Source organism: Dromaius novaehollandiae, chromosome 5 (genome assembly GCF_036370855.1).
Source record: "Dromaius novaehollandiae isolate bDroNov1 chromosome 5, bDroNov1.hap1, whole genome shotgun sequence".
NCBI lineage: Eukaryota > Metazoa > Chordata > Aves > Casuariiformes > Dromaiidae > Dromaius > Dromaius novaehollandiae.
The window spans coordinates 62,148,052-62,163,432 of record NC_088102.1 but is presented as its reverse complement, the minus strand read 5'-3'; the positions used below and the strand labels follow the sequence as shown (position 1 = coordinate 62,163,432).

At 38.9% G+C, this 15,381-nt stretch overlaps 2 protein-coding genes across 11 annotated transcripts in view; both read right to left on the bottom strand.

Moving 5' to 3' along the window:
* Positions 1-800, bottom strand: part of STK33 (serine/threonine kinase 33) — a 77,091-nt gene extending 76,291 nt beyond the window's left edge. For all 4 annotated transcript variants that reach the window (XR_010389499.1, XM_064513056.1, XM_064513051.1 and 1 more), the window contains exon 1: positions 143-800. The gene's annotated coding sequence lies outside the window, so the exon portion shown is untranslated. The remainder of the gene's footprint in view (positions 1-142) is intronic.
* A 134-nt stretch (positions 801-934) lies between these two features.
* Positions 935-15,381, bottom strand: part of TRIM66 (tripartite motif containing 66) — a 55,982-nt gene continuing 41,535 nt past the window's right edge. For 5 of the 7 annotated variants that reach the window (XM_064513041.1, XM_026104456.2, XM_064513044.1 and 2 more), the window contains 10 exons: positions 13,813-14,085; positions 13,381-13,609; positions 10,155-10,215; positions 9,205-9,379; positions 8,066-8,370; positions 6,321-6,444; positions 4,672-4,746; positions 3,682-3,834; positions 2,869-3,087; positions 935-2,550 (listed from right to left, as the gene is read on the bottom strand). In XM_064513041.1, the coding sequence (XP_064369111.1) occupies positions 2,491-2,550; positions 2,869-3,087; positions 3,682-3,834; positions 4,672-4,746; positions 6,321-6,444; positions 8,066-8,370; positions 9,205-9,379; positions 10,155-10,215; positions 13,381-13,609; positions 13,813-14,085 (1,674 nt within the window). In that variant the 3' untranslated portion in view covers positions 935-2,490. The remainder of the gene's footprint in view (positions 2,551-2,868; positions 3,088-3,681; positions 3,835-4,671; positions 4,747-6,320; positions 6,445-8,065; positions 8,371-9,204; positions 9,380-10,154; positions 10,216-13,380; positions 13,610-13,812; positions 14,086-15,381) is intronic. The other 2 variants (XR_010389496.1, XR_010389497.1) reach the window with 2 other exon arrangements.

Here is a 15,381-nt window from a genome sequence, read left to right as displayed (position 1 = left end):
AAATTTCAGTGATTCCTCCCCACCCCCTTTTCTACATACTCTGGATTGTGAGACAGAAGAAAAACAAACTACCAAACCTTTCGCCTGTGTTTGGGACACACAGGCTGCTCTGATTTTAGAAGAGACACCCTTCCTTTCATACCTGTCAGTGCCGGTACCTGTGTGTAGCTGGACTTCAACATCCAGAGAAGGCACAACGCCACAGCAGACAGACATCACAAGCCGGCACCCTCTGTGATAGATGATGTTATGTCTTATGACACATGCTGCATGCTGAAGTTGCTGACCGCTGGATTTGGTTTTGAGAGTGACGCTCATAACTTCAGGTTTTTTTCTGCTTCCTAGCATGACACAAAGCCTATGAATGTTTTTTTTAAACTATTGCTATGTCTTAGAGAAGTAACTGAAACCAAGTTAGCCTTAAGGGTGCTCAAGCCTTAAAATCCTGCCAGAACTCATTCAAAGGATAGTCTGTGTATGTCAGCAAATTGGTATGTTTCATTTTTAATAAAAGTGTAATATACCTCGGATAAACTTGATTAAAACAGGTGTTCTCCAAAACTAATGGCACAGTTAACAAATCTACAGCACTTAAGAAACAGAAGCAGGCTCTTGTTGACTTTGCTCTTGCAGGAAAAAGGAACTGATAAGTCCATAGTCTCTCCCATTTTTACCTCTGCCTCCAGCTGAAGGCTATACAGCAAATCATTTTTGCACTGTTAATGGTAAAAGAGGTCTTTGGTGGAGGAATTAATTACCCTTTGAGAAAAGGTAATACCTGTGGCACAGATATGGGTGATAAATTCAGTCACAAACCCACACTCATTTCCCTGTGGCAAGACACTTACTGTTCTGAGAACATGAATTTGACAGAAAGCAAACACATGAGGAATTCGCCTTTGGAAAATGTAAAGGGCATCCCTTCATTTCTCAGTTTTCCAGTCAGCTTATAATATCCAGACCTTTATTTTTTCAAAGCAAAGAAAACATCAGCTCACTACCAAGTTAATGGGAAACAATAAGTCACATAGACAGCAGAATATAACATTCAAGTCTTATTATTTCATATATAAACCTTTACTTTAAAGTGTCATCTAAAATAACATACATGGTTACCAGACCAAATAACCCATATAAACTATGCAGAAAATATCATCTTTATTTACAGGAAACTAACCAAAACGAGCATTAACTGTGCATGGTATCTGCAACAACTCTTTTTTTCTGAGAGCCAGACCATGGCCCACCCAACTTTACAGCACTGGACAGAACTAAGGAGGAAGCACCCCCCTTGCCCCACACACACATACACACACACTCACACATACACACACACACACAGAGGAAGAAAGCATTGGCCAAGAGATCTTGCTCACCTGCTTCTGGAAGAGGTGGGAGGCAGCTTGCAAACTATCACTTTCTGATCAGGCATCATGTTTTGTTACCTATCCCACCCTTTGGTCTTTACAATTACATGCAACCTTTTGCTCAAGTGAACTGTGAAGTTGCTATTCCAGCCCTTGGTGTTGTTCTGCTGATAGATTGTGTAATTTAGGAAAACAAAGGCTTAGACATCCTTTCATTCTGTATGAGCTTCTATATACACACATTATCATTATCTTCTAGCACTATTAGTAATCACAACTACAAGAAATAACCAAAGAGAAAATTGGGAGTATATGATTATTTTATAGGCACTTCCATAACCATGTAAATTGTTTCATAGTTAATTTACTAAACTCCAAAGCTGCTTTAAAGAAAAGCAACTGGTTTGGGTTGTATAAAAATGCTGCCTTTGAGACCCAAGAAATCCCACACTACTTTACAGAGCATGAATTAGATACTAGAAGAATCATTCTTTGCAAACAGAGCATCCAGCATGCACTCAAAATTAGCTCACACAGAGCCTTAATATTAGCGCTATTAGCACTTGCTCTTTTGTGATTTAATGAAAATGTTCTGCTTCGAAAGAAACAACTAATCAGATAATCACATTAGACTGTTATCCCATAGGCCTTAGTTAAGCTCCCAGAAAAATCATTGAATAAAACAACAGGATTAAGTCTTTTATGACCACACACCGTATCTATCATAAACCATGGCCAACATTCACATTGGGGTTATAAGATTATTACATGGTTACCTGTGCTCTATAAAAATGTCATGTTAAACAGATTATAAAATGGTACAGGAGTATTAAATATTATTAACATGTTACTTTTATTATTAATCATCATAGACTATCACCGGAACATTAGTACTTCAGTGTAAACACTGCAAAACATGTATGTGATTTAACAGATGGAATATTGACAGGTTCAAACACTTTGGATCTCTTATCTATCCGTAAGATCTAGAAATAAGGCATATGGTCAGCAGATTAGGAGAGGTTAAGTTAACAGCCTGAGTGCTTTGCTTTCCTCCCACACACCTTAACTCTGTCAGTTTTGCTGCTGGATTCCTCATAGCAAATCTGGTATCTTCACGAGGTCATACCTGAGGAAGGCTGTTAGCTGGCTGAAACATCGTTCTTTTATTTTTTTCACTTCCCTGTGTACAAAGGAAACAAACAGTGAATAGCTAGAGGGTTTAGTCTTTTTTAAAAAAAACTTGACAGTGTTTTCTGCTAAGAAGATAACTGTGTGGCCTGAGAGATTTCACTTGCTCAAGCTCACACATTTATACCCAACTGACACTTTATTCCACTAAGATGATCTTGACATAAAGTTGTAGAACTGATCACATCTATGGGATAGAAGCTTGACAGTTTTCCCACACAGCACTGTCAGAACTTCCCATCAGTAGCTGTAAACAGAATTAGCAGGGTGGCCATTTAGCAACCAAATGCTTTTGCTTTTGCATTCTTACAGCATGGCGCCGTCTCCTTTTAGGCTGAACACACTCCTGTCCGTACGATGGCCACTGGAAATCTTTGGAGGGCATTTTGTTATTCTGACTCTCCACCTCTTCAGAATCAGAGTCCTCTTGCTGCATCGAAGGAAAATGTCTATCTGGATAAATCTCCTTCAGTTTGCCCTCAAAGAATACATCTAAGCATCGTCCAGCCTCAGCAACCTCTGAATCTGGCTGTAAGAGAATAAACAATCATTTAGTGTTATTGCACTCTAAAGTCATCAAGGATGAGAAACAAATTCCTACCCTACCCTTACGTCTCGCGTTGGTTCTGTCTACTACATCCCCGTTAGTCTCCTATGCACTTTCTACAGCCCATTAGGCCCTCTGCATTTACAGCATAAGTAAAAACCAGATGCTGATATTAAGGGAAATATTTCTGCACCTATAAGAAAAGAGATGTGCGGTGAACTAGAAAGAACAGCAGTCTTCATTGCTTAGGACTTTCTATGCACCTGCATTCTGCTAGCTGTTTTGCTGAATATGCCTGGCTTCTCACAGTAAGACCAGCATCATTCCAGAAAGTTGTCAGCTAAGACATCCCTCTTTAATTTTATAACCATACACAGCTCCAGTTCTCAGATACAGCACTTTTGTCATTTACAAATCTATATAATTTCCAAAGAGTTAAAAAAACTGATTAATCCTTCTGTTTATCCTAGTCATACATCTGATGTCAGTGGAACCAATAGAGTTACACCAGTGTGATAGCTTGAAAGAGCAACCCTCCAGTTTATATGCTCTCATCCATGCATATTAGATACATACATAATTGAACTTTGCACAGTTCCAAAACATGAGACGCACGTCAGTCACAAGTTCCTCAGGAGCCAAATAGTGGGATTTGTCCTTTTTTTGCAGCTTTTTTCGTATGACTGACAAATCCATTGGCCTTTTTATGATCTGATAATAATGCCGAGCCTGCAATAAAAATAAAATGCAGGTAAACAGAGGTAACCTTTTTAATTAAAACGTTTCATCTCCAGTGACTTCTATCCAAGTTTGGATAGAAGTCACTGCAGAGGATTCCTCGCAGAGCAAGGAATAGAGCTCTAGTCTCTTAGCATCTGCACTTACACATCATCTTCCTGCTTGCCTTTTTAGGTTTGATTAAAAAAGTATTTGCTTGCAAGATTGATCTTGAAAACAGCAGACGTCAGTGACTATTCTGCTATTTGCACTTCCTAAAGTTTATCCTATGATATAACTGTTGTCATTTAACCGTAATCAATAATATATGCAACACTGACAATTAGCTAATATAAAAATAATGTGCTGAGATACTGGCAGTTGATAGTGGGAAGTAGTCTGCCTAGAGTGGCTACAAATATGGTACTATACTCTCTTTTTAAAGTCCAGCAAAAGTTTATTTCGATGGGCACCCGTTACCACTCCTTAAATTTTTCTGGATCAAAACTTGAGCCAGGGTTATTTCTACAGCAGACCTCTTACGGCACTGTAACACTCTCCATATACACAGCAGGTCAACAATTTTAATCACCAGAACACCTCGTTTCACCTTAGTGTCCTACAAGCATCTTTAACACCCAAACTTGGCCCAAGAACATTTGCTAGTATTCACCTGGCTTTGAACTGGCACCTTCACATCGCTTGCAAGAGGGATGCACATACCCCTGGGATGCAAGACTGCTCAGCAAGAGTGTTAGTGAACGTCTTGTCAGAAGACAAAGGAAGAACTTGTGAGCAGCACCACAGTATTCCCTGGATTCTCCCAGCCCATGCATGTGCAGGACTTACCAGGGGGCTGACCGGCTCATGGAATGGGAGGCTCAGGCTACTGCAGAACAGGGAAAGCAGCAACTTTTCACACTTCTGTAAAACCCAGATTTGAAATACGTTTTAATTCAAAGCAAGTGAGTTTTGCCCTTACCCTTACCTAATCCATGCTATACTAATGATAAAGGGTGTTTTATGGAGCCTGTGCCTTTCTGATGCAAGAAGGCACACCTCACTAACTTGGGGGCATCATACAGCATTTTAGCAGTTTTGAAAGTAAGGATAATAAATGATAGGGAAGAAAAGGAGGATTATCTGATTTTTCCTCTGTATGCATGCATTTTTCCTGAAAATTTATTTTTATTATTAGATGGAAACTCTTTGGAATTCATCCCTATCTCCTTTCTGCGCTCCAGTTCTGTACTCACTCTTCCTTGGCTCTTGACTAAAAGAACAGCAGCAACAGCGTGAAAACAATTTAATGGAAAATGTTTCACTCAGTTCATATTCCATTCATACAAACAGGTATAAGTTATGTAGTTAGCAGCACTGTATGAAAATGGTTATGTTTAATCATTCATCACTAACATCAGCTTGCAAAATACTTATGCTACTCTTCCTCTGTTTTCTTCACTGAGGCCAAGAAATGTGCTGCAAAGCAAATCATAAGCCATGACTGTTAACCGAGAAAGGGAATTTCTAATTAACACTTCATTAATCAATGCCCAGATCACAGCTATTTCTGGCCAGTTGTACCCAATGCAATAGAGACAGGGATTACATTGAAGTTCAGAAGTTATACTCAACCCTATGTGGACACAGTAGCTCATGTCTGGAAACGGACGAATTTGTGTGGTATTGTGGTTGGCTCACAGGCCTTGCCATGGGGCTGCAGTGCTTTAAGAACCATTGCTCTTGTCTTTATGTATAAAGCCAGACTAGACTAACATCAAATCCTAGATTTAATTAGTGCAGGGCCAGCTCAGCATGTGCACCCAGCTGTGTGGACTTAGCCTCCCTGTCCAGCTGTCACTCACATAAACAGGACACGTATTTGGAACTTCTTGCTTCCTGGTACCAAGTGGATTTTAAGAAAAGCTATTTTTCAGGAAAGATTTATTAGAGGAAACTGGCAATGGGGATGCAAAGAGCACAAGCTTTCATCTTGGCTGGGTTAACAGCACCTGAATGTCATCTTAAAAGTTACTAATGGTCCACATGAAGTGAACTGATGATTTCAATCCAACTGATGGTCAAAAGCTGTCCACATCACAAAAATATCATTGCAACTGGCCTAACTAGATGTCTGAGAGGATGCCAAGTCTTAAAGGAAAAGTTTCAGCGGCAGAGAGCCAGGCAAAGTTGATTTACAGAAGCTTGCTCTGCTGCTGCTGAGTGTGCCTTCCCTGTTCAGAGGAGAAAGGGATTCCAGATCTGCCAGTCTCATCTTTCTGTAACATGGCATTCATTATAAAATTAAACAAGAATTTCTAGAAAGAAGAGAATGATATAACTGAACATAAAGTTAATGCCTTTGTTGTATTTACTGTCCTCTGAAATGTTCTAGCAGCAACCAAGTCAGAACAGTCATATTTTCAATGAAGAGGCAAAGCTGTATACTGAGATCATATGTTCTTTTTCTATACAGTACAGTATATAGTTATTCCCACCTTCTGGTCGTAATCATCAAGGCCATATTGTGCGTTGTAACTGTGGCTGTAACGTGTATTTTCACAGTCATATTCTACCTCTGGCTTCACTGGATTACGGCAAAGTGTACAAACCCATTCTCCCCTGCAAAACAATAAAGCAAAGAACTTCTGTCAAATTTTGTCAGCTACCTTGCCAAATAACAAACCTCAGGAATCTCTGTATTTGGAAACAATTCTCATTTTTAATTGGTACTAGAATAGCAGGCAGTCTTCAGGCCATTGTATTAGGCACTCTCCAAGAGATTCAAATCTAATTAGAAGTGTAATATTTCAGCTTCTACTCATTGCACTTATTCTGATATAGAGCAAAAGAAAAAGAAAAAGTAGTAAGTGTTTGAAACTATGCACGAACTATGTGTGCAGCTGCACACATTGAAGTGTCCTTTCTTATGAAATTAAAAGAAAGAAAATACAGCGAGCAATACAGAAACCAGCCAACAGTTAGGTCTTAGGAGAAAAATGGATCTGGTAAGATAATAAATATATCAATTACCAGAGAAATCAAGATTGTTACAAAAGGATGTGCTAGCGCATGCAATCCCCAGCCAAACAGATACAACTCAGCATGGGCATAAGTGTCCTTGCCAAGAGATCCATCTTCAGAAACCCCTCTGTCCTCATAAAACTCTTAGTGATGCAACTTCTGCAAGATCAGAGCCTGAATAACTAGATTAAGGATTATAAAGAAATATGAATACAAAAGGTTACTTACAGGAACTAATTTAATTCCTGAGAAGCTAACCTGGCCTACGAAGTCTATTTTACAAGGAAAACTTGCTTTTCACAGTATTTTGAAACTAGAGCTTTAATAACGACTTAGCTCTTTGAGAAGAGTGGGAAAAGGACAAAAGATGGCACTTCCTGTCTTTTGAACAGAAAGAACAAACCATAATCTCTAAGCTAGTACCCCACAAGGCACTTTGCTCGTCTGAGAGAGTTAATTGGGCTTGGCATAAATGGAGTACCCTCTGGATCCCACCTGGTCATGATTTATAACAGAGTTCAGAATTATGCTACACCAGTAACAGACGTTATTTACCCAGCCTCACTTTTCAAGTCTCATATGTGAATGCGTGCCTAATTCTGGATCTTTGTCACACACAATTTGGCTGTAACAAGTTGCTAGTGACTATCTGTCTTAGGGAAACCTATGTCCTAAACGTTAGCACAAATCCCCCCCAAATTCCCTAAAATTTCCTAAAAAGTGTGACCTCGCATATATTTAAGATGATAGGTCATCTAAAGCTTTATGTTTTGATGCATGAAGAAGAAAAATGTGGCTGGAAAAACTGAACAGGAGCTCACTGATCGTACTTGTCCTTTTGCTAGTCTCTGTTCTTGCAGGGAAGAGCTGACCTTTACACCACAGATGTCATATGATCATTAGAACTTTACTTGTCTTGAGTAAGTTGTGAGGGTCTTTTTAAAGCTCAGGTCTGCATATCCTTTGTTGTACTGGCTGGCTTACTGCAGAAAGAGCACATACGGCTGGAAATATTTCTTGCTAATAATTCATCTAGTTCCTAATATGTCAGACAATTCTTCCCATTTTAAGAAAAATAAGGGAAAAAAAAAAAAAAAGGCAAGTGAGAGATGCAGTCATTATCCTTCTAACACTGACGCATATATTCCTGAGGAATATATTCTGCCCCGAGGCGGTTAGCAGAAACTGAACACATTAGAGAAATGTCACATCTACTCACACTGGAAAGCTGAGCAGGGCTGGAACATGGCATGAGAGATGGAACACCTTGGGGCAGTGATCACAGCACAATAGTTCTCCTCCATTAAGACACACAGCGCAGAAATCCTCATTTTCAATTGGATTGATTTCCTGAGTAACTGGAGATTTCTTCATGAGGGAGATGCCATTGCTGAGCTTCTGATCAACAGAGAGAGTATCTACTGGAGGAGATAGTATGTGTCCTGCAGTCTGGGTAATGGGAACTTCTCTGTCCTCTGAGTCCTCTTGGGATTTTGGTCCTTCAGATGGACTCTCTTTATTTATCTTGAAGGGAAAAAAATTTGGAGTCATGATCATCATCATTTTCATATCTAAGGATATAACAGTAGCGGTAATCTGCAGACAAAATGGTTTCTCTGCAGTGAACTCTGGTAGAGAGGGCACTGGAATTCAGCAGTCTGGGCTGAGCTCAGCATCTATTGCTGGCTGGCCAAGTCAGCTTGGTCAATTCAGTTCCTCCATATGTCACAGTGTAACAGCACTGTGAGACAGCTGTACACGTTTCATATCACAGGAAACAGAAATAGGATAGTTGGCAATCATATTTGCTCTTTATGATAACTATATTCCATGCAGCATCTCTGCCAAATGCAAGTTTTACAAGAAACAGTTCAAAACAAAGTACAGTCTTTGTTCCCACCTGAAATTCCTATTTTCTTCTGTGCAAAGAGGTTCACATTCAAGACTTTAGTAAAGTGGTAGAAGATTAAACTTCCAAAAAAAAAAAATCTGTTATACTAATTTCTGGAATCACTTCGATCATTCAAAGATATGATGCCTGAATATGCATTCAGGTCAGTTTTAAGCTATTTATCCTATATTTGTAACAAGACAGAAGAATCAGGTTGTTAGAATACAAAACCATTACAGCTATCCAATCCCAATGACTGACTTCTCAGAAATTGAAGTAACGCAGAGCTACACAGCTAATAAAAGTTGCATCCTCTCTCTAAATTTGGATGTTACTCAGCCCATCACAGAAGTGTCTAACGCTGAAAGTAATCAACAGATTTGTTTAGTATGTAACAGTAACTGCAGGTACAAGCCAGTGGGAAAAGGGAGAGAAAGCAAATAAAGCTGCAAGCAAATTCCACTCACATTTATAGCCATACTGGAAGACTGAGACCCACATTCAATTATCAGGAGGAAAGCACCCTCCTGCTCACTCTCCTGTGGCTGCAGCTTAAACACTGGGAGATCCCCCGATTCTGACACACACATCTTCAGGCGTTCAAGTCGCACATAGGGGATCTTCAGCTCCTTAGTGCCAGCTCTACAATCAAAATGACATATCGTTAAATTCACTCGTATTCTACAAAATCCCCATACACACCCAGTTTCAACATTTTTCATATAATGTGTTTGTGCTCTTTTGTCTTAGTAACTGTGACTCTTCAAGCTGAAGTACACGCTAAATGCTGTAAAAATGGGAGTTTTGCACCCACTTTTTTTTGGGGGGGGGGAGTGTTTTGAGAAATGGGAATGCAATCACCTTATTTTGATTATGTGTGTAAACACATGACTAATTTCTGTTCTAAAAATTTGCCTTTACTATGCCCATATATTTTTGTATTAATCATCCCAGTCCAAGACATGCTCAGTACTTTCCAGTGTAGCTAGCTTCAAAAAGAAACACAGTAGATCATTCAATTTTACTTTGAAATATTAGCAAAGCAATACCTGAAAACAAAATTTTATAAAACTGTTGAGGTAGTTTTAATCCTGTTCTCATTATGTTACCCTACTCAGTATTTTTAATAACTATTTGGGGCTAAACAATTTCTAGTTGTTCAATGAGATAAGTTTGTAAATATTGATATTTTCTGGAAAATCACAACAGACTAATAGAAATGCATAAACTTGCCACTTCTTTTAAATTGTTGTTTTCAAGTTTAAGAGAATACTTTACAACTTTCAGAATTATTATCTACAAGGAACCTTGCATTCTTTTTAAAACAAGTTTCCCATTAGCATTAAGTATGACAAATTTTCTAAATACATGCATAAAATTTTGTGGCCAGTGCTTCCATATAAAAAAAGACTGTTACCTGACATTCTGATTGTTTTTCATACCCATTTCAACATGTTCCTTTCCACAGTTACTGGAATCTGGAAAAGAAGATAAGAAAATGAATAAAATATTTATAATATCAGAATCAGATTAGGGTAGAAAGTACTTCAATATTCATGTACTTCTGACTGGTGTTTAATATGATATTATAAGTGAATTACGGAATCATTTCATCTATATACATATATAAAATGCGCATGCTATTTTCTATTCTGGGATCCAGTCTTTGTCTTTCTCTTTTTTTAATCCCAGTTCCGGTCTTGAATCTGAGCCTTTTCAAAATATTTTGTTAAAATGGTTACATTCCCATGGAATTCTGTATTTCCACAGACATACCACATTCACCCAAATACATGGAACTATGTAAGTAAATCCTCTTTGCTATACAGCTGTTACTTGAGAGTAACAGACCTACTGAGGTCTGAGCCTTGGAGGCTCAGGAAGTCTCCCCAGTGTCCTACTCCATGTTAAGAAGCTTCTGGAGAGTTCTAGTTACTCAATGACAGGAGAGCAATTCTGTCTCCCATCTGATTCGTTTATACCTTCCAACAGATATGCCATATAAACATATCAATTCAAATCTATACTGTACATAAGCATGTAAGTGACTAAAGCTCCTGGCTGAGACTAGACACAAGAGTAACAAAACAACTTTGGAGAGATGGGATTGGGTTGAGATGAACGCCTCAATGGACACCCCTGTTAAGGCTAGCTCACTGACAAACTCCGCAGTCTCCTTCCTTTCTTACGAACTAGTTTACTAACAAGAAAATAAAACAAATACCATGACTTTATGGAGGCATGTGAGTGCCATGAAAAAATGCTTTTTTAAAGAAAATCTAGCTCAGATCAGGGAACCCTACCTCATGGCTTGAGAGCAGTATGTTTCTGAGATAGCCTGTTGTTTTTTCTCAGCTATAGGAAATGCAATACAACGGAGACTGACAAGGAAAGGTGTATTTCATGTCATCCCCAATGTGTTATTCACTTGCTATTGTTCCTCAGATGAAGGTTGGTAGTCATGGATCTGGACAGAATTACTGAAAGGTGACGGCACAGTGAGCTGAAGGAGCAGCTCTTGTTGCATGCTGACAAACTGGAGGATGTTTCGGTGGTGGCGGTCCTAAGATTAGTATTTCCATCAATAACTTGGTTCGCAAAACAGAGTACCTATAAAATTTGTGGATGTCACCTAGCCAGAGGGGTTGCAAGTGCTTCAGAGAATGTTTACAATTTGAAAATGATCTTAACATATCAGAGAAAAAAAAATGTCCCACGTCAGTAAAACTTTATTAGACAGCTGTAAGAACAATACTTATGAAGAAAAGATCAGATGCACAAAAATCACCAAGGAAAATAACTGACTAGAAGTGTTACGCCAAGAAGGAGCTGAGGGTTAAGTTGGCCATTAACTACATATGAGTCAATAATGTAATGCTGCTGCAAAAAAGACAAATGTCAACCTGCAATATATCGCCAGTAGCAAGGAATGTAAAACAGAGTAAGTCGACACCTTACTCTGCTTCACACCCTGGAGGCCTGAGGTACAACACTGTTTTTTGGGCAACACTCCTTAATTGCAGAGAACTTAGAATACATATAGCAGGTGGCATAAAAAAAAAAAAAAAAAAAAAAAAAAAAAAAAAACCTGATCCATGAGGAAAGACTGAAATCATCAGATTTATTTAGTCAAGGGGGGTAAGGAGGGGGACTGACACAAGCTCCAGTAAGAAAGAAAGAAAAGCTATAGGAGAGAAAATGATGAAATGATGCACGGTTTTTACCACATCCCCTGGGGTTAGGATAAGAAGTATTTTGCTGTAAATTAAGCTGAAACGTTTAGATTAGATATTAGAAAAGAATGAGTCACTGGAGAGGTACACCAGAAGTAGTGTATTTAGGGAGCACAGCACTGCTGAAGCCAGTAAGTCCTACTGAGAGCCATTAGCAAAGATACGTTGCCTTTGCAGCAGAGGTAATCTCTCTCACTGGTGCACACTGCTCGCCATGGTTGCATCATCTCTGACCTCCACGCTGCACTCCATTTCACAGTGAGAGCAGGACTGGAGTCGTTCACTACTGCTCCTTCTTTACAAAAGGGGGGCAGCACTGCATTTGAAGCTTCTGTCTTTCCACCTTCTTGTACAACAGGACTAGCGCTTTGAATGGAGCAAATCTGTAGAATCTGTTACGGACCGTGTGGCTCTATGTCAGGGCTGTCGTCTGTAGTAGTGTCACACGATCCAAATCACATACTACAAAGCTGCTCCCTTCAAAGAGACTTAGCTTGACTAAGGTACAACTGTTTCAGCACTCTTTTTAGGGGTGCTGCTGATCCTTCCTACCCATACAAATGATTGTGGCATAATTGTCACAATTTGGCTTAGTGTACATAAGAGAAAACAAATACATTTCCTTGGCTCACTGAGCTGGGCCTTCTTTGTACTAATTAGAATTCTCTGAATATAAATACGGCACAAAGATAGAAATATTAATTCATCTTTTACAGAGAAAAGCAGCCAAATATTGCCATAAGCCACAGAATAACAGCTTGATCCTGCAATCCCTTGCTTGCATGAATAGTCCCATTGACTTTTAGAGTTTGCAGGAATGAGGCTTTATAGTGTAGCACAACGATGCTGGCAATTTGCCCATGAACAGAGTAAAGTAAGGTCTAATTCTCCATTAAGACTGAAGAAAGAGGCCTTGGCTGAAGGGAATGTTCCACAGTAGTCAGAGTCAAGGAGAAGCACATACTGTGCAAAATATTAACCTAACAAAAATTTGCTGCACTACTGATGTGAAGGACTTAGCAGAAGGCACGTTATATTTTGGAAGCAATTTTTTTTTTTAATTTAATTTGGATTCTTCAAACCAGCTCTTCAATAGTAATAACTGCAGGTCTCATTAGCCGGAGTGCTTATAAGAGAACAAACACTCCAGGTACTCTGCACAGACATGCTAGTTTCTGGTTCAGGGATGAAGGATGTTACAAATTCAAGGCATATCATTTCCATTTTTTTTTCTCCACAAATGAGATCAGGCACTCTTTTCCATTTGATTAAGTACTTGATAATATTTGAAGCTTACTAGAGAAGCAAATTTATGTAAGTATATTAATAAGCATGCTGCTTTGCAATGCTTGCAATGTACAGTGCTAAGAAAGACCCCAAACTTAAATGAAATAACAAACAGCCTAGTACCTTCTTCATTTCTAAGTTGTCTCATTCTGGCATTCAGTGGCAGGAAAGTAGTATTGCTGAGCAGTTCAGAAGGAGAAGCACAACGCTGAGATTTTTTGACCGAAAGATTGATAGGTTCTTCCAGCACTTTTTGCATACAAAGAGTGAATTCATTTACAACGTCTTGCCCAGCTGTAGCCAAGCTGTTTTCTAGAGGATGATCCACAGTATTGAAATCTTCATTTTCCAGCTTCAGGGGAAAACAGATAAGTTTTATTATTCATTTCCTTTATTTCTACCTTAAGAAAATACTTTGTAATCAGTCCTCAAGTACAAGTAGAGGAGCAAAACTTTACTTACTGAAATAGCCTTTAGCTGACTGACTCTAACCGTAACAAGTGCTATCACTGACTGTGGATTTCCCAGCAATAAAGGAGTTTTAGTGATTCTTACCTTGCACTTAGCATTGCCCTGGAGTGCATCACCTGGTGCGAGGCTGGCGGTTGCCCTAGGGCTCAGGTCACCTGGAGCTCTGCCCAAGGCCAAGCGATAGCTGGGCACTGAGACTGGTGGTGTATTACAGTCACGAAGGGTGTTTTGGGACGGGCTGAGCGTTACAGCAGCTGCACCTTGCATCTGTGGATCAGCTGACCTAGATAACCTCGTTGAAGGTAATTCCATTTCTAAACCGTTTGTAAAGTCCACAGTGTTTAACGATGACGAACGCTGGGGGGAAAAAAGAAGCTAATCAGCTTTTAAGCAGCAAATGGTGCTGTTACTTCTAGAATGCATGAGATACTGTATTTCAGTCACGACTAACGAAGCAGTTGGGTCACAACACCTTGAAAGTATCTATTGTAATCTCATACCATCTACCAAAGCTTTACAGTTTCTACCATTAAAGCTGAAAACTGGAAAAGGGGATGCCTAAGTTTCTCTTCTGTGAGCTACAAAAATTGTCTCTCCTTGATCACTCCAAGGGATCCTCATTTTTAATTCCTTACAGTGAATGGTAAATCCAATATGTAGAATATTGTACTAAATCCATCCTTAATATAAATCCTACTAGCATCAGTTAAATTGTTCCAAAGGAGAAATAAGATTCAGATCTGACCTAAGTGGACAAAACTGTCATTACTTTAATGATGCTGAATACTTTAGGCTACTGAGTGAGTCTGTCCCATTAAAACTTAAGGCACTTGCCCTTTAAAATACCACAGTGTAAATGGAAAAACATCTCAGATACTAATAAAGAAAGGCTGCACTTGTCTAGTTTTCAAATAAAGGGAATAGCCTATTTACCAAAGTCTGAAATAATTTTAGCAATATGCATTTGCTACTGCCTCATGATTTGTCACTGTCAAAAATACAGAAATACTGTTATGCAAAACAAAGCAAATCCACCCATCTAGGTGACTTCCTTAAGCTGCCTTACACCGAGGAATGTGTGACAAGTGAAATCATGACACTTCTAATGCCCATATGAGGCAAATATAAGCAGCCTTAAAAGGTATGCAGATCTGTGTCATTTGAATATGTAATTTTCCATTTACTTTATCATAGTTCATTGGTGTTTCATTACCCTTGATAATTCACTGAATAAATCCTTTTCATTTGACAACAATACAGTAAGTAGTACTCATTAAAATATAAATGAAGACAAAAAGAAATGTGTTGATTGCATCTCAATTGGAGTTTAATTTCATTGTTGCACAGATTTTTTTTCTGTTATGAATACATAATTGGTCTGCAACTTCTAAGTGAAACAGAAAGGACCTATGTTGTAGATTTAATTAGTATTTTTCTCAGCTATTACTCTATTTTGGATTTTGACAACTTTTTCCTTCTTAATCAGGCAGTAGCAAAGAGCAGTAGTCTAGATTCAGCTGTCAGTTGAGCCTGTGTAAATCCTACATAATGCCAAAGAAGTCAGTCTCGAATTCCTCTGCTTACGATGCATATCACCTATGTGCTAAGAGTACACTCTGCCCACAGACATTAATTTCCATCTGAGGATGTAAT